The sequence below is a fragment of the Symphodus melops genome, assembly GCF_947650265.1.
Source record: "Symphodus melops genome assembly, chromosome: 4".
Lineage (NCBI taxonomy): Eukaryota > Metazoa > Chordata > Actinopteri > Labriformes > Labridae > Symphodus > Symphodus melops.
In genome coordinates, this window is record NC_136694.1 from 21,759,611 (window position 1) to 21,779,629 (window position 20,019).

Sequence of the window (20,019 nt, forward strand, 5' to 3'; positions counted from 1 at the left end):
GCTCATCTTTAACACACATCGTCACTGCAGGCTCTATTTCACACGTGACAACCTAGAATAACGGTGCATTCCGGAACACACGGCGGTGTCTTTAGCCGGTCCTTCAATGACATGTTTGTGTCCTGACTTGGTGTCCAGACATTTTATTTTATACTCCAATACTGTTTTTGTTCTGAACAACATTGTGTTGTTGCTGCGGTTAAGCAAGACTGCTGCAGCCTGACAAAATGAACTTGTACTTTGTAAAAGTCTGTGCCATGGTGGCATACATTCCTCCTATAGGGAACTTTGAACAGGCCTCTCACATGTTTAACTAGACAACCAGCCAGGGGACTACAGCCCAAGAGTTCACTGAGATCTTTATGCCTGAATAGGAAATTTAAGAAGTCCACTTCTGCTTCTTTCTTGTCATTGAGAAGTGTAGACAGAAATCAGTGCCGTTGAAACATCTGAGGACATTCAGAGTGTGGAATTCAGAGAGAAGGGGCTTTTAACGGTGGACAGGGAGAATGGTAAGAAAGCAGGCTCAGGTCATCTGCTACAAAGTTCTCTTAATGGAAGCATGTTCTAGAATGTCCACACATTCCATCCTCTATTATCAGAAGAGATGTGACTGAACCAGAAATATCAGTTAAGTTCTAGAATCTTCTGATACACTATTTGAATCTGATAATTACAGGTTCAGATTGGTCTGGATGGATAATGATTTTTTTTTTTAAGCTGGCAGGTTTGGGGGGCAGCGCAGCTTCAGGAGCTGAGCTTCTGTAAGCACAACATGTGAGCCAAGAGATGCTCAGCTGCCACTTTGGTTTTTTTTCTCCAGGTTTTGGAAAGTTGAAAACATGGAGGTGGGGGGGGGGGGGGTTCAGTGTCCAGAGTCCAGAGGATTGAGTTTTTCTCATGTTCTTTCTCATTATCATTTCACTACCACCCTGTAGGTAGGAGGCTGTCTTTCTGCTTTGGCACACACTCCCTACACACTGTAGGAAATCACTTAATAAAAAAAATACTTTTTTATAATAGGTAACTATAAAGACCATCATTACGCTGTGCGTAACGAATGTACAGAGAAAAAAATCGTAGGTATTTTTTGAGGAACAATTAATTTGTTAATGATATGTAGCTATTTAATTGTTGGTTTTCCCTGTCCTTATATTGTAATCATTTGCATTTTTTTTTTCTTTTTGTGAAAAAAAGTTGATCTTTTTTGTTGAAAGAGTTTGTCGTGTTAGAGTAAAGGTTCAAGTGCAGGAACACAGTAAATGTATGAATCCACAACAAGCCACCAGTGTGTCGCTGACCAACGCTACTTCCATTCATCCCTGATGTTCTGCAGCATGTGATCAAACGTTTGACTTGTAAGCAAACGGAGGAGATGGCTGTTCTTGAGAAATGTGTACTTCTTTCATTGATTGAAGATAATGAGTTCGATATTAGCCCGGTGACTCTTGCCATCCATGTCTTAAGAGTTTCCATTGAACTGTTCAAAAAAATCAAACAAAACACAACAGTAGATTTGGGCTGGTAGGCAGGTCATTTATCCACCTCTGCATGTAAACTATATCAATTATTGGGGCTCGAGGTCTACAAATGGGAACTGTGCATCAAGTAAAACTATCAGACGTTTGGCACATTTGTCAGTGTTCAAGTTAAAAATTAAAACATTAAAATTGGATTGATGAGCATCTGTAAAAGTTTTTAAGTTCATCTTCTTCACCAGTCAGTGAAGCGGAGACGATCTATTGAAAACTGTTTGGGGGTTTTCGCTCATATGAATCTGACGTTCCTGTTCCCATCTGTGGAAGCCATATTGCCTCCATCGAGTGAAACTGTGCAGATGAATCAAAAAAGAGTTGGTCTGTAGTCAAACTGCACTACAACTCCCAGGTCCTTTTTGAAGTGGAAGTAGCTTGTACTTAGTGGTAGTAATACTCATGAACTGTAAAACAAAAAATGTATCAAGAAAACTATTCGTGGCTCTGTGTCTCCTACTGAAAAGGTTTTGGCAGGCCACCTTTTTTGTACGTTAAGTAGCCTTGATGAACAATAAAATGCTTTTAAACTACGTTGACTGTGCGGATCTGATTTTGTGTGAAAGACGATTTTTTTAGAAATGAGTGTTCAGCAAGATGCGTTTAGAAATAAGTGTCTAAGAATGTTGATATAAACGTGATAAAGATAAAAACATTTTATTTCAAAGCAATAAAAGACGAGCAAATATTAAGGAAACATTTTATTCCAGTTTTTGGTGAAACACTTACATTAGAGGAAAAGTGTAACAGGTGCTGTATCCACAATTTTTAAAACCAAGTAAAAATTGAGTTTAATCTGAATTTTTTTTAATGAAATCTGAGGGAGGAAAAAATAAATCTAAATTCTGTGCTTTATTTCGTCATGACTTCTCTTGGAAGTCTGGGTTTAGAAGTTGCCCTGCGGAGTGGGGCGTTTACATTTAGTTTCTCACCTCACGCTGAAGTCAAACAGACATGTCTAGTGTTCTTCCTTTCTTCAAAAAAAAAAAAAAAAACACGGCAGGGCTGAATTTTTGTTGTTTTCAAATTGTAATTCATTCATAAAAAATATTGGCTACCAGTGGACACAAACTGCACAGGGCACCTTTGACTTCTTTTTTCAGAATTATTCATGTGAATTTTGAAACACTGACATTTATATATTGTATGTTAGCAGATTGGACACATAGTAAAAGGCAGAAAAGCAATGTAAACTGTAAAGACAAACACAAGCATGCATCAGACCATCAAACCTTCACTTTCTCCATTGGCTCTCTATGATTAATGTGTGCCGTTGTACTTTCCAGCTTATTACAGTAACTTGTTTCCATATCAAAAGCCCCCGTTCAGCACAACATCTGTGTGCTGCTTTCCAACCTTTCATAGAAACAAAGCTGGTTTTAGTATTAACTGTACTGCATGTATCAGTCTCCAAACACACAGGGAGATGGCTACTGTAGATCTGCTGACTCACATGATGTGTGTTGTTTTTATGTTATTATTCTGAAGCACTTTTCCAAACTTAATGACCGTGCACATGTAGTCCATCTATGTCTTGTCTAAGGACATTTCAGCAGAACCTTAAAGTTTGATTGAGAGACTAAAGGAAGGATCAAACCTGTGAACATTCAGTGACACTTAAAAAAAGAAGCTTTTCATACAAAATCAAGTGCTGAGTTAAGTTTAATCCAAAACTCCAAATGTTGAGTAAGTGGGACTGACATCAGTTTAACAGAGGATATGAATGTGTACGTTTTCTGTAAGAAAAAAATACTTAAAATGCGGCAACGAAACATTAAAGGAATTAATATTTGTAACATAGTGCTTCATTCTGAAGACCTGTTGTAAAGCTTAGGTTCATTTAAGTTGAGAAATACTAATAGTCATATTAAAGCTTTCTGCTTGTATTCATAAGAAGCTTTCTGAAATGTGGTTTTGATAACTTGAATTTGATCAATGAGTCTACTGATGTAGTCCAGGCCTTCGTCCCATTATCAGTCCACACTGTAAATATGAAATCGTTCAAGAGACGGACATCTGAGTAGGAGTGCTGGGTCCTTTGGATGTGAAGGGTCGTTCCTGTAGTCCTTTAGATGCTCTCATCATCGCTCATATCCCAAATCTAAAGAAAAAAAACACAACAACAACAAAAAGATATTCATTACAAAATATACCCCCAAACAATCAACACAGAAGCAATTCATTGAAAAACATTTTTGTTAGACTTTTAGTCAATTTTTACAGTCTTCAGTGGAGGTCACTAAGCAAATACAGTAGCGTGCAGGTTGACCTTTAGGGCGCCCTGTGAAGATGTCTTATACTCAAAACAAAAGGATTCTTACATTCACTGTTTGGAACTTAAATATACTGAGTTTATCATTAAGGCTTTTCTTCTTTATGATTCAAAGCTAAATTGGACTTTTTTGAAAAACCTGTTAGCTTAACACCGCCAACTTCAAACATGTCAACGCACGGAAGTGATGGTAGCAATGATTACCGTGCTTTATGTGTACATATAATGTATGTGTATACCCTTTATGTATGCGTTTATGCATGTCAACATGTCTCTTCTTATGCAACACAAAATAAATAAAGAGTCTTTTCTGAGAACCTAAACTCGTCGAACACAAAAATCTAAATTAGAGGTTGGCTTTAAATGTTGTCTTATCAAGATGAAACTATTTAAGCTGTTTTAAAGCCATTTAACCACCTTGATGCAGGTACACACGTAAGCTTTTGGAGGTGCAAGGTTTTTCATATTTAATACAGTTTGAGTACTATGTGTGTTTAATTGAATTTGTAAAAGAGAAAGATGAGATGTGTTAAGGTGACAACAACATTCCCCTCTAATGAAGCTACTTGTTGTAGGTCAGGACACGTGGAGACAATGTATGAAATAACGACTGAACCATGGCTTTAAAGGTTTCTTTCCAGGAAGTGACAGCCGCATGTGGCTCACACACACACACACACACACACACACACAAACCTCCTTTTCACTACTGTGTCAGTAAACAAGAGCGTCCTTCTCATGGCAGCAGATTCTTCACATTCTCTCTGTGTAAGACGTAATTCACATACCTCTAACACTGACTGGAATGTTACACACACATGGCTCTGACTGTGCGCGCACACACACACACACACACACACACACACACACACACACACACACACACACACACACACACACACACACACACACACACACACACACACACACACACACACACACACACACACACACACACACACACACACACACACACACACACACACACACACACACACACACACACACACACACACACACACACACACACACGGTTTTCACACATAAATGCTGCATTCCTTTGAAATGGCACAACTCAAAGAGCTGAACTATGAATTCCAAACCACTGGCAGCCGGGGAAACTGAATGAAACTGAAGCATGCGCACCAACAGAGAACATTTCTGGCAAAAAAAAAAAAAAAAAAAGACCCAGCAACAAGCCTTGGGGGACACCACAGCAGACTTCTGTCGTAGATGATTTTCTAACACATTAAGGCCTGTTTTTTTTGTTTTTTTTTATAGATGCTAAATGATTCCAGAGCACTGCAACCATTATCTATCCAGCTTTAACAATGGTAAAAACAAGGTGCTAGTGGCCTAGTGGTTAGTTTGCACTATTTACGGAGGCTGAAGCGTGTGGCGCACTGGTTCGAGTCCCAACTTCGGGTCACCTTCAACATGTTTTTCCACACACTTCCTCTGACCCGTTTCACACTCCAACCACTGTCATACCTGAATCCCCCCCCCCCCCCCCCAAAAAAAAAGAAAAAGAAAAGAACATGGTGGTACAAGACTATCATGTTTAAAACTGCACTAATACCTGAGAGGTCTTTTTTTTTTTCTGAAGTTGTCTCAAGAGAAGCGTTTTCTATTGTAAGTCTCTTTGTGGGCTCAGCTTTTTGTTCGAGCTTTGATAAAGTTTCACAGGGGAAAGGGGAATGTGTGTCTGTGATCACCAGGGAGGGACAAGTGATCATGTTGCCGAAACCCATTTGTGTTAGTATTTAGGCTAGTGACAGAGTGGAAGCATGCTGTCTCCTGTGAAACAGTAGACTTCGTACAGGAGTCACATTTTGGGTTTAGGTCCATTTGATTGTCTTATTGGAGCCTCAGGAGGCTTTTTTTTTTTTGTTTTTTTTTGGGGGGGGGGGGTATGTTTAAAGACTTGCTCAGTGGTGTGGAGAATGAGAGACAAATTCATATCAAAGCCGGACGTTCTGCATTTCTGCTCCACTGCTGCTGGGGAGCGAGCATCAAAAGGACAATAAGCAAAGAGCTCTTTGAAACCTAGCGACACTGGAGCCCCTCTCTGGATGGCTGCCATGCCACACTGATGGCGTGTGTGTCTGTCTGTGTGTGTTTCCACAAATCTTTTGTGCAAAGTGAAAGAGTGGGAAGGGGGCTTATGTAACATAAAAAAGCTCTGACAAACTGAAGCCAACAACTTTACCACACCATTTTAAGCACGACTGAGTACTTCGGATGTTCTTCAACCTTTTACCTCCGTTGCTGCAATATGTAAGCTGATTTCTGCAAAGCTCAGATCAAAACAGACTTTTTCTTGAGTTCGGTCCAAGCAGGGAGATTATTCATATCTGTAATTTTTTTTCCATTCAAAGCAAACAATTCAAAACAATTCAAAAATAAATGTGTCTCGGGCAAAGCAAACATAACAACTTACCGTTTTTTTTATAAAATTAGCTGCTTTTGATGTTTCATATTTTTTGAGCACCTGCCTTTGCTAAAAAGCCTTCCATGAACAGTGACTGAAACGAGGCTGTGAATCTGAACATGTAACTCAAAAACTCCAAACAAGAGTCAGGAATGGTAGAGGGTGTGCCTTAAACATTAGCACGTCTGGCTAATAAGCTTGCTACCTGATACAGAAGTAATTACGAGGGGTGATGAGTTTTTGAAATGATTGACAGGTTTGTTCGATCTCAGAGCGAGCTGGTGTGACTTCTTTTTTTTTATTGGAGTTGGGGACATTTACATTCAAGCAAACACAGTTGTTAGAAAACGCGTGATTCTTCAGTTCCTTAGGTAGTGTTTGAAAAAAATAAAACACAAAGAAACGTAGTCCAAATAAAGCAGCTGTAAAAAGCCTTCAACTCATGGATTTAAAAAAAAGCTGGATAAGCAAGCCGATAAAATCCTCTGGTAAGAGTCGTCATGTCATCCAATAACTGGACGTCGGTTGGCTAATCATAAGAAGCTCTCTTTTGTCGTCTTCTGTCTAAAGTCAGGAGCTGATTGTCTTCAAACGTCGTACAGCATCACTGTAGACTTCAAATACCTCAAATCCACGCTGAGCTTGAGCTTACCGACTTCTTTAAAGATAATACAATGAACATTAGAATTAAAGCAAGAGTAACTAAGGGGGCGGAGCTAAGATAACTGTCAATATGAAAACTGCACTTAAGCTACCTGTGACCAATCATTAAAAATGTCCAACACCGAGTTTTTGATAGTTGCAGCTTCTCGCTTGAATCCAAATGTGTGTGAAGAGGCTGACTTGTGAACCCCGCACGAACACACAATCACACACACGCACACACACACACACACCATGACAGCACCTCAAAGGGATTGGCAGAAACACAACTGACGACCTATCTCTCACTTTGAAGCAGCCTTATCGCTTCAGGACCTCGAGTCACTGCAGGGTTCAAAAAAAAAAAAAAAAAAGGATTTCTGGATGTTTTCGAAAGTCCTACAGTAAGCTGCATGTAATCATTGTGTGAATGTGTTTGTGTCTGTAATCAGTTGGGCTCCGGCTGATATATGACAACTTTAATCCAGGCGAGTAGTTGAAACAAGGCCGGGATCTGATCAGATAGAGGAGCTTTCAGCTGGAAGCAAAGCTGGTGCAGTCACAGCCAACTCTCTGCTGCTGCTGATTATTGTTCCACCGACAAATACAAGACAGGAACCAGCAGGAGGCTCTTCAGCCATTTTTAACAATGGAATGACCCTGGTTAAAACGCCGCCGCTGGAAAAGTTACACAAGACCTGCCGTGTAATTGCAGTCGTCCATTACAAATTGTCAAAAAGCAACTTTTGAGCGCTCTTACACTCGTGATCTTCGTTGTCTTTAGGCCTTTGGAATCAAAAACAGAAAACACATCCTTTGTGTGTGTGGCCCCCAGTGGGAGTGCAACCTTTAAAGCCATTTAACTAGCAGCTCTACACAACCGCTGATTGGCTTTGATATTAAAACACACATCTGCTTTACATATTAGAACTGACACCAAAGCACAAAGCGCAAAGTCAAGCTTTCATCATGCAGACTGGCTCCGTCTGATGTGCAATTAGAGGACCACACAGAGGGACGTGGTTTATGGCCGCTGGATGCTGCAGTGACGGAGTGCCGCTCACCGAGGAGGGAAAGTCAGAGCTGAATATTTGTTTCATGCCAGTGATGTTGAAGAGCTTTTTCCAAGCTCAAGAAGTTCAGATGACAAGACTGTGTCGATACAAAGAGTGACTTTCTGGGTACATCTGTTTATTAAAATGAAGACTTTGGTGTGTGTGGACATAAATGTTTTTTTTTATGGTCTTCTTCAGACATAATAAGACATATAAGGGAGAAAACTCTCGATACTTGGGTGACATTTGGAGATTTGCTTCCAAGCAGTATTCAAAATAGACAATAATAGAAAGACGTGTTTTATTTTATTTTTTTTACAGGCCGAATGGCGGAGGGACTTCTTGTTTTGTTGTTGCGTCTTTTGTGGGACGAACATATATACGGTAATAAATGGCTTTCCTGCCTCATGATCCAGTAATCAAATGACTGCTGCTTTCAAATATTGATCTTGACGCTGACATGACGCTCTAAAGAGGCTTCACTGCCAATTTAGGGTACGGGTAAGGTGAACAGTTTTAAAGAGACACGCTCTCTTTAGCTGTTAAGAACAAGACGAGAGAACATAATGAGGGAGTGAACCTTCAAGTGGAAAAACAAAAACATTAGAAATCGAGCTTAAATGTGTTTTTAAATTATTTTTCATTTTCTTTGTTTTAAACCCTGACTTTATACAAGTAAACAACCTGCACTGCGTTTCTGGGTGTTTAACCCTGAACTACTGCGGCCTTAAAAGAAAAACAGTGATATTCAGTTGAGACTAGTGCCTCCTTGGAAGTGGTACAGAATTACAGAGCCTGTGGCGTTTCTGTAAAAATGCCTTTAAAGCTTCATCAAACTCGATTTATGGGCAAATTGAAATTGCATTCGCTCAGAAAGTCACTGTGATTTGACAAGGTCTTGATACAGTTTTGAAAAAAAAAACACCACAGCGTGACTGTGACTAATCAATGAAAATGGCACAACAATTTTTCCTCGAGATTCTTCTTCTTTTTTTTTTTTTTTTACAAACTAAGTAGTAAAGCTGATGAAAGTGTCCGTCTGCAGGAACATCAGCGCTGGTTCATTTGTTCATATATCTCAAAGGAGTGACAAATGACAAGCAATGGAAAGTCTGGTTTCCTCTGGTTTAACATGTGCTGGCCAGGAGGATGTCTTTGATGATTTATGTTGGGGGGGGGGTGCTTCAGTGCCCCCCCTGAGGCCAGAGTTTACATCCTAAAGGGGGATGAAGACTAACACAGAAGATGAGCTGGTTCTGAAGTCACACTGAATGAGCTAGTTTTTCAAAGTGTCTTCGCCAAATCCCTAAATACCTTTAAATCTCATGTTTGTCTGTCAATTACAATTTTAGGGGGGAAACTGGATTTCTCCATACCTAAAAAAACAAACTAGGAAATCATCCTCCACAAAAGAGGGAATAACTGGTGTGTTCATGTGTGTGTGGTGACCTTATGATGCTAACAGACGTTTAAAAACATGGATGACGGGTTGACTCATCCGATTTGTGCACAAGCGAAAGACACACTCGCTGATGAGCAGCACACACGCAGCGCGTGGGTTCAGCTCAATAAATAATGCACTTGTGGTGTAGCCTTTCTGAGGATTCAGTTTTCCGGTGATGGAGGAGTAGCGGCCTGTGAAACAGGCACACTTTGAAGTACAAAAGATGTGATAAGGTCTGCAATCACCTGAGGGGAGGCTCGGGGGAACTACTTTTATCTGGAACCCTTTTATTAGGGTCATAAAAGGAAAAAAACAACAACTTCTAAAGCGGTCAATGAAATCTGAACAAGAATATAACAGTACCTCCATTTTTCATTTATTTGACGATTAAAAAGAAGATTTGTCAGTTCTTTAATTGTAGGTGATTTAAAGAGGTACTGCCTTTCTACAGCGTGCACTGTTAATGTCACAAAGAGTGCAATGGAGATTTCATTATGCTAAAATGTTCCATTTTCAGTGTTAAGACTTCTTGTGTGTTGTTTGCTTCTGTGAACCTTAAAGCTAAAATGCTAACAGTCATGTTTGCATAGTATTAAATCTATTGCTGAACCGTTTTTAGAATCAAATATAACATGTCAAAGATGGATGACCACATTCTGTCAAACGTCTGCGTCTTCCATTCGAGTAACACTTTAACATAACTCTTACCACACTGATGAATGCACATGTATGGCGGCTTTAAGCAGAAACAAATGACCTCATGCAGCCCAGTGAACTCCCAACTGCTGCTTGGAGCGTCGCTGCATTCCCCACTACATTTCCTGGATTCCTCTCAAAAATGTCTGCACAATGTGGCGGGAATCTGCTGCGTGGTGGAATTCAGCAGGAAAGACGCGGTTTAAAAAGTGAAAAGGTCAGAGCCATGGCAAAGCCTGGGAAAAGAAAAGAGGCTGACACCCAAGTCTTCATGTCTGAGACGTAGGAACGCTTCAAAGTGCGTTGTAAACAGTTCGAGGGAATTCCCCTCATTCATTTATTCAGATTTATTCTGTTAGTTATCACTCGTCTTTCTTGACAAGTTACTGCAATAAATAAGCCTTCAGCCCTCACTCATTTACAGTTCATAAAAACAATGTGTAAAAGCAAGTTGACCCTCTGTTCTATGGGAGCCAAGTCCTGAACGTGGTTCTCGGGCGCAACAGTCAAAGTAGTAAACAACATGCCTTAAACTCAACAAATACCAAACAATCCCACAGTCACACAGCCAGATTATACAAAAGGACTCTTCTAGACCATATTCACATAGTAACAGGCACACACACTCATCAGACACCATACTGTTCAAGGAGGGCAGGAAGTGAAGCGAGTCACCCACTGACTGAGAGTCCCACACATGGATCCACAGCTCCTATACTCTGCATGTTTCCTCGGGGGCGGAAAAAAAAAAAAAAAAAAAAAAAAACAGAGCCCGAAATTTCTCCCGAAGGCTGTTTGAGTTTGTGTTTGAAAAAGCATTAGCAACGACCCTGATTAGCGTGTCATCACCTTGTAAGGAAGCCTCCGCAATCATCGTGTTCTGTGTGTAAACGAACGGCATGTGAATCGAAGCGCCGAGTGGGTTAAAAAAAAAACAAAAAAAAACAGACAGTTCTCTTTTTGCTATGCTGCTTTTGAAGTCCTTCATTTTCTCCTGATTATCACTTCAGGCTAACCAAAGCTATCACAGTAAAAAAAAAAAAAAAACTATACCACTACTGAAGAACTCTAAAGCTCCTAATGCCAACACTTTAATAAAGTAATGCCTCCAGGCACTATATACAGTTCCACACAATAAGCAGAGCTTTGGCTAATATTGCTTGGCAGTAAAATCAGTCGCTTGACAAAGTGGTTCCAGATGCGTCAGCGGGTGCAAGATGTTGAAACTGTGGGATTCAGATTCACAGTCGTCGGTGCGTCATGTTGTGACGAGGAGGGTGCCACCAGAAAATGAGAAAATCGTTTTAACCTGCAAAGTCTGGACTTCTTTTCTTTTACAAAACCATGATTTCTACCAACGTGCACAGACCTGACAGTCAGACACGGGGGAATCTGGAACAACGCCGCAAAAACACGTCCACTAGCCGTTTCCACAAACACACTGCTAAAACTATGGAGTTCATTCATCAGGAGGTCTGCTCGGGACATTCCTCCTGACATGGCTGTTCACACATTACTCACAGCAGGAGACTATTCCTGTCAGACGTGGGGGGGTAGACACCGAAGTAGAAGATGACGAAACAGAGTCCAAGATGCTTTTATGAGAATAGTTGCCTTTACAGTATCTCTATGGTACTCTGTGTTTTGGTCAACAAGAGAGCAGAGAGGGACACACTGACCAACAGAAAACGCAATGCAGCCGTTTATTTACGTGAGCAGAGATGGTAACGGTCACATTCGGACAGTATATAAACACTACTCCCCTCTCCCCATCGGCTCGAGGTGAATTCTCCGGAGAACATCCTGCGGCATCCTCTTCATTGCCTGAAACGTTTTTGTCCGAGGAATTTTCAACTCGACTTACTATTTGCGGCCTCGATGAGTCCAACCTCTCCCTGACAAAGCCACGGGATACAACACGAGCTCTCGTTAGAGACAGAACCAGCTAACTTTTTTCCACATTGCGTTGGTCCTCTTGTCAAACAGCATGTATGGATGGAGGTGGTTTAGTTTTTCCACTGTGTTTAAAACGATCATTGTTTCTGACCCTGTGTGTTCTGTCTCATTGTTTTAAGGCTTAAGGGTCTCGGGGGGGGGGGGGGGGGGGGCATGGTGAGGAGGCCGGACGTGTGTGTGTGTGTGTTTGGACACACGTTCTTTTAACTGAGGTTTTAGACAGGAAGAGGAGAGGGGTGGACACAGGAAGAGGAGGGGCACTCACTACTAACCTCACATGCACTCTCATGTCCTGTTCTCTTTGGTATAATACTGACCCATACACCTCCATTTAGAGTGTGGAATACAAATCATCGACCAGGACTTCATAATGAGCGTAGAAAGTGTCAGATCCACATCACAAACACCTGCTAAAAGGGAATCAAACTGAATGTTAAGATCCGTTCTTTCACTGGATGATGTAACGTCATGGTCAGTCCATAGGCCACTCACTCACACAGTGACTAGATATCCATCACAAAGCCGTTTCTGGTCCACCACAGAGGGTAGTTAGCGTTAGCACAACAAACAGGTTATTTTATTATCTTGGACTGTTTTCTTATGCTACATGCTACACACAATATGAGCTGACAATTTAATAAGGCCAGGCGAAGGCTCTCTACTGTACGTCTGGTTTCTGCTTCAGCCGTTTCAAGTTTTTTTTTTTTTTCCCCCACTATGGCCATCCTTGCTGTACATGGGATCGTCACAAAGTCAAATCTCAGGTGTTGGTTATGCTGTGGGGGGGGATTGGGGAGGTTTGAGGATTTAGAGGCTAGGAAGCTATTCACACTGTGACCAATATCTGAACACATCTCTGGAAGAGATGGACAACTGTCCAGGCGTTGCCGCGTAGTCAGCGGTTTATGATCAAGGACTAATAGGGCAATTGTTTCCGCTTTGTTTCACAGGGGTTTACAGCGCGCCGAGCAACTTAAGGAGCGTCGATAGTCGGTAGCTTTTAACTTCACCTTTGTGTTGATTTCACGGGCAGGTAAGTTTGTGAGATAAGGCAAAGTGTGATTGACACATGAGAGGGGAGATGGAGCCTGAGAGGTTAAAAGGTTGAGGATTGGCAGAGAACATGGACAGCAGAGGGAAAATGAGGGCTGGGTGAAAGTGGTCTGACATCGGTAAAGAGAGGAGAAACCCGTTTCGGGGAGCTTTGGTGGGAAAGGAGTTAGCATGCAGGTCCCAGCTGAGGTCACGTCCCCCTGGCTGTGTTTTCATAAACTCTTCAGTCTTGGGGGTAATCAAACAAAGCTTGGTAATCACAACACCAGCCGGCCAAGATAGCAAAACCTTTGCAGCGAAGCCCATAATACGAAATGAAAAAACTAGGAAGTGACGCAACATCCACCTTTTCCTGCTCTTCCCATTTCCTCTGAAAGAGTACACGCTCAGTCCTCTTCCCTGTTTATCTTTACTGTAAGTCGGTCAAGACTCTGCTACGGCCACCACCTCCCCTTTCCCCTCTTTCCTCCCAGAGTTGTAAAGGCCAGCTACAAAAACAAATGGAGTCTCTTTCTCTCGGCTGGGTGTGGCGGCCTGCGGAGCAACAGCTGGGTCCTGTTGTTTCTCCTGAGACACTGAGTGACTGTTCGTCCTCTTTTTCAGGACAACTCTCCCGACGTGTCATTAACCTCCTCCTGAAACCTTTCACTTTTTGACTCCCATTTTCTCAGGACCGCTGTCCCCTCTCAGACTCTCTTTTCTTCACTCTTCACTTATTCTCTGCTCAATCAATCACGTGCTCTAAATGACACTGTTGTGATTTTTTTTGTGTGTGTCAAACAACTAGAATATTCTCTTGCTACATCTGCCTCTCTTTGGCTTTTATCTCGCTCTTTTTAAAAAAAAAAAAAAATCTGTCAGTCCTCAACTCCCTCTTCCCTCCCCCTCTGTATCTCCCCCTCCCCGTTTCCCGCCGACACATTTCCTGTCTACTAGAGATGGTTATCAACACTTCTTCTGACTCACATCTGAGTGTTTCATAACTTCACACTTGTTCAAACAAAACTGATGAAATGTCATTGGAGGGCTGAATAATTTCCAAGCAACCATAAGTAGGACTTTGTGAAACATTTGGGAAATATTTAGTTATGACCATTTAAAAAAAAATAAAAAATCAAATAACAGCTGCTGTAAATAATAAAATATATTCAACAGATTAAATCATCCATTAGGTTCAGCTGCTGATGACTCTGAGGAGACATGTCAGTTTGATCTCTATCTAATAAACCGTGTGAGTGTACAACTCACAAAGTGGCAACAACAGATCGACTTCAGAGGCTGTGGTCTGCGTGTGTGTGTGTGTGTGTGCGTGTGTGTGTGTGTGCGTGCGTGTGTGTGTGTGTGTTGCCAGTTCAGACCTGCCCTAGGTTTAATTAGAGCTGTGAGTCAAAGCCAACTGACATGTGGTCAGAGGAGCAATCACATAATGCCCCTGGCACATGAACGCATGAAAGCTATAGTGCATGCGTGCATACGCTCACACACACTTTTACTAAAAATCACCGCGTTCGAAAAGTCTCATCCAGCCAAACATCCAGGGCTCAGTCGAAAACAAAACTTTGATCAAGTTGATTTGTATTTAAATGAACAAACGTGTTATTTTTCACTTCGTAAACAGTTAGATAGTACAGCAATGCAAGTTAGATAAGACCGTTTTTTTAAATGGTTACACCTTCAAATATCAACAAGAAACCTTTAAACACGCAGAGCATAATTATGATTGCTAAATCGTCGTGCACATTGCAAACTGCTGAAAGAGTTGTTAGATCATCACTATCGTCATATTTTGAAGCATAGGGAGTAAGACCATGTTGTTAAATTAGGTTTGATGACAGTGTGTGTGTGCGTCAGATCAAACGTGTGAGTCATTCATAGAGACAAAGACAAACAACATGCACATGCACAGTATACAAAGATGAACAGAAACATACATGTAGACTTCTGTCCGTGTGTGTCATTACATCTGTTTGTGTGTATGTGGCTGTGCACGTGTGGGTAAATATCTCAGCCAGAGGCTTGATGTTATCAGCGTCCTCCATGTGCTGGACAGGACATCTTCAGGAGAGAAGATAAGAGTTGGCACTGAGGACACATAATGTGCATGCATGTTTGTGGGCTTTTTCTTTTCAGGCCAGAGCTCCAGGGCAGATTACCTGTGAGCAGACATGCAGGCCAGGATTCGCACATGCACATGTAGGCATGGACGCATACACACCACGCAGAGTGGTCCAGCTCTTATCTGCGTCTTTGAAGCAGCTGGAGCCTTTTTTCTGTATTACAGATAAAGTGCAAGCAGCAACCAGCGAAGCAAACCGTCCTGCTTTCAGACGTGCGTCAAGAAAACACTTCAACAAAGCTTTGTGTTTGTACATTCATCACAGTAAAGTAGCTAGACAAACTCATTTAAATGGTATAATATCTATTTACAAAAATAGATGTGTGTAAGCTCCACAAATACACTATCAGGAAACACCGGAATACTTTTCAAAATAAAGCTCAATTCAATATTAAATAATGGTGACAACTTTTCTCAAAGAAGCAAAAGTGCTTCTAAAGGGGACACATTTATGTACATATATTAAAACTCCTTCAATATACTGAGTCATTTCTTTCGGGGGCCGTACAGCCCTCCATGTGCTCGCTAGAGGTAGCCTGACTGAGATGAGATCCTTAGACCTCCTGTGAGACCATATGCTGGTGCGCTTGGCCCTGGGTTCCTCCTAATGCAAGACAATGCTCAACCTCATGGGGCTGGAGTGTGTCAGAAGTTCCTGCAAGATGAAGGCATTGATGCTATGGACTGGCCCTCCCGTTCCCCAGACCCGAATCCAATTGAGCACATCTGAGACATCATGTCTCGCTCCATCCACCAACGCCACGATGCACCACAGACTGTCCAGGAGTGGGTGGATGCTTTAGTTCAGGTCTGGGAGGAGATCCCTCAGGAGACCATCGGCCACCTCGTCGGGAGCATGACCAGGCGTTGTAGGGAGGTCATACAGGTACGTGGAGGCCACACACACAACTGAGCCTCATTCTGATTGGTTTTAAGGACATTACATCAAAGTTGGATCTGCCTGTAGTGTGTTTTTACACTTTAATTTTGAGTGCTACTCCAAATCTAGACCTCCATAGGTTAATACATTTGATTTCCAGTCATCATTTTTGTATGATTTTGTTGTCAGCACATTCAACTATGTAAAGAACAAAGTATTTAATAAGAATACTTCACTCGTTTAGATCTAGGATGTGTTATTTTAGTGTTCCCTTTATTTTTTGAGCAGTGTATATTAAACTAAATAGTTTATTTTAATATTTTAAGTCCTGGAAATCAGTGAGTCAGATGAACAATGTATTTGATGTAAACATCTTATTGGACTTACAGAGCATATTTTCATACTGGGCTGCATACTTTAGATGGTAAGCGTCTGCGGCTTGTTGTGTGAACTGTGGTTGTCAGTGGTCAGTTTCGGAAGTGAAAGCTGGCTCTGGAAATGTAACACCGGTGCAGATACAGAAATAGTTGTTAAAAGCTACCGAAGAGGAGTAGGGGCTAAACAGGGACGGCTAGACTTCAAACTCAGTCATCTGTCTGTCTGTCTGTCTGTCTATCCCTGCACACAGCCAGCTGCCAGGCCAGAAGAAGAAGGCTCCTCTCTGGACTGCTTGGCGCCGCTGAGGAGAGGCCATGTATAGGAGCAGGGCTGCAGTTACCTTTCACATGTAGAGAAGGAAAAGTTCTCTTTATTATGACTATATTTACAACATGTGAAAATAACTCCTCTGTGATTGATGATTCGTAAATCTGAATGGGCCCCTTCAACGTCTCAATGCCTGAGACGGCTGTCCTGAGTGCCTTGCCGTGCCGTGCCATGCCCCCCCCCCCCCCACACACACACACACACACACACACACACACACACACACACACACACTACAGTACACCCCGTCACCAGCTCCAGCCTAGTGAACAAGTGTGATAATAATAAGAAGCCCACCATAGAAGATGAAGCGGAGCAAAGCGCAAGCCAAAGACATTCAGATCTTCTCACCTTAAACTTAAGATTAGCCTAAAGACCTTCTAGAAAGTCAGGAATCAAAGAAGGAGCCAACAAAGGAAAGGAAACCAGGAGAATGTTTGCTTTTCATGGTGACAAACTATGACATGGATACATCACTGACTTTGTTTGATATTAGTTCATGTTGTTTTATTCGTGCTGTGGTTATCGACACAATACATAACTGACCAGTAATTTGTCTAAAGATGGCTCCCTGTAATAAAAATGGAAAACACTGAACAGCTTCAGTATGCTCGCTGTTGGAGTCGCATTACCTCAACTTTAGAAACAGTAAGGAGGAGTGATTGCAAGCTCACCTGTTTTAAGTTCTAAATGAGGACCTCCTCTGACATAGAATGACTACTTTTCCCCTCCATCGCAGTGCTGACAGAGTCAAACAGACCACTTCCAAAGAGACTTGAACATCTTGGATACAAATTTTGAATTCACTACTTTGAAATTTTGCAAGTTAGTAACACTTTCTAATGAAATTGGATCCTGTGTGTGTATTTGATCACATGTATTTTGAGTGTAAGTTTGTATAAGGTCTACTAAGACTTAATTGTTGTGATATATATATATATATATATCATATCATCATATCATTCACAATTAGATCAACATAGGATTTTGCACAGCTACATATACACACGTCTGCAATAGAGTAAAACTTTCAAACACTCAGGAGAGGGTTAGGAAGGTTAGCGTGCAAGGTTAGAAGTTAAGCCCCGGACTGACACAAAGCTCCTGAATTTAGCCTGTTTGGAACTGGGGAGGTTTAGACTATGTATAGTAATTAATGCGTGAGAGAGAGTGTGTGTGTGTGTGTGTGTGTGTGTGTGTGTGTGTGTGTGTGTGTGTGTGTGTGTGTGTGTGTGTGTGTGTGTGTGTGCGAGAGGTACCGTGGACGTGCAGGCAGAGGAACCCGAAATATATACCGAGAGGATGTGTAGGAGGTGTGACTCTCTACATAGCTGACATACATCCATGTAAGTGGAGCACACATTTATAATTAGCTGTGTATTAGACGTCTGGCATACATGGTTAGCATACATCCTGCACATACGATAAATACACATGTGCTCAGTGCCAATGATGAATAAGAGTACTGGTGCACATGTGAGAACTCTGTGAAGACACAACATAAGGTGTTTCCCTTTCGCCTGTCACCTCAAAATATGTCTCTGTTGATTTCCTGGAAAAAAGTGATATGTTACTCTCAGCTCAGGACAGTAAAACCTTTAAAATAATAGCTTTACAATTTGTATTTTAAATGAGACATTTGTTTTAATTGTTGATATTTTGAGATGAATCTCAAAGAAAAGACAGGAGTGTTAGAGTACATGCTCTTTAAAATGAGAAGACAGAGGAGTATAAAATCTGTTTTCTTGGATACGTATTCAACACAGAAACTGTGGAAGGAAATGCTTTTGATGAAGTCAATGTCACACTATGATTCTTCCAAATATACAACAATGGTCTATAAAAAGTCAAAATTGACATTTGACACATGTTGATTGGTTAAATTACAAAACAAGAACAGAATCTTTACATCTGTGAGGCCTGAATCACTCAGCATTAAGTGTTGAGCATTATAGCAAAAAAAAAACACATCAATTTTCTTCTTCTTTTGTTCATTTGATAAGTCAAGTGGTTTCTTTGGCATTATGTCCAAACAATGCAACTGTGCTAGCTTTGGTGACGCACGTAAAATTGAGGGTGGAGCGTGGTTTGGTCACATTGTGTTATAACATCTATTTCAAAGTCATTGCTTATTTCCCCCCTGAGTGTAAGTTTGGAAAAAAAAAGGGGGGGGGGGGGGGGGGGTGATATGGACAGATAAAAAAAAACTTGTTTTGAAAGCCTAGCAACACAAAGAATTACTTCCATTGTATTGCACATTAAAATAAAATGGAGAAAAGAAACAAATGGGTGAAATGGAAATCTGAAATCAGTTACACTTTTTTACATCTTTTTTTTTTTTTTCTTTCTTTCTTCCTCTGTCTCTCCATCTCTGGGTCTCACAGGAGGGTGCACAGTGTGCTAATGAAAAAGCAGACTTAATATGTTTTCCCTGGGTCCATCTGGTAATAATTGTAGCATGTAGCAACCGTAGCTGTGTTTGGATAAGCTCTGACATACATGAGGCCCACTGACGCTCAACTGTGTGTGTGTGTGTGTGTGTGTGTGTGTGTGTGTGTGTGTGTGTGTGTGTCTGCGTGTGTGTGTGGGTGTTTATATGGGGCTGATAAAGAGAGTGAGTGAGAAAGAAGGAAAGGAGCATGTGACTGGGGAGACGAGAAAGTGTGTGTGTGTGCGTGCGTGTGCATGCAGGCTAGTCCTTGTGTTTTTTCCAAGCTGCCGGCTGATGAGCCAACATAACTAAATCAACTTTATCGTCAGCACACTGTTTTACGTAGAGCGGCACAGAGCAGAACGGGGTCAAGTGTGGGTGGTTGGAAGCCTCTGCTCCTTCAGGGCATGAGCATGACTCAAGGTGATGATTTGTAGCAACTGATGGCGCACAGACTGTCATCAAAACAGCTATAGGGTCTATACTTTACTAAACAAGCACTTTGAATCAGACCAAAAATAAAACACGTTAAGATTTTGGATAATGAGGGTTATCTAAAAAAAAAGTGTTATTATGGATTTTAATGATGGCGGTTGAATCCATGGTTATCTTCTTGTAAAACAAAAAATGGAGTAGGGTAAGTGGAATTTCTTATAGACTTAGTTATCACATGTTGGCCACTCCTAGCCATCAATTAGTCTCACAGGACTATTCTTGAGTAAGATGCTGAACTCAAGTGTGGGTGTTAACTGAAAACAACGTCTTCCAAATGAGGGGCCCTAAGACCCCTTGGAGTCCTGGACGTG

The 20,019-nt window shown here is 41.4% G+C and overlaps 1 protein-coding gene and 1 long non-coding RNA gene across 3 annotated transcripts in view; one reads left to right on the plus strand and one right to left on the minus strand.

The window, feature by feature from the left end:
* Window positions 1-331: 331 nt before the first annotated feature.
* On the plus strand, window positions 332-2,065 carry LOC306822503. The gene is made up of 2 exons (XR_013778891.1): window positions 332-439; window positions 480-2,065. It is a non-coding gene; the product is annotated as an uncharacterized lncRNA (long non-coding RNA).
* A 1,111-nt stretch (window positions 2,066-3,176) lies between these two features.
* Window positions 3,177-20,019, minus strand: part of atg7 (ATG7 autophagy related 7 homolog) — a 52,833-nt gene continuing 35,990 nt past the window's right edge. For both annotated transcript variants that reach the window (XM_079342118.1, XM_079342117.1), the window contains exon 19: window positions 3,177-3,633. In XM_079342118.1, the coding sequence (XP_079198244.1) occupies window positions 3,601-3,633 (33 nt within the window). In that variant the 3' untranslated portion in view covers window positions 3,177-3,600. The remainder of the gene's footprint in view (window positions 3,634-20,019) is intronic.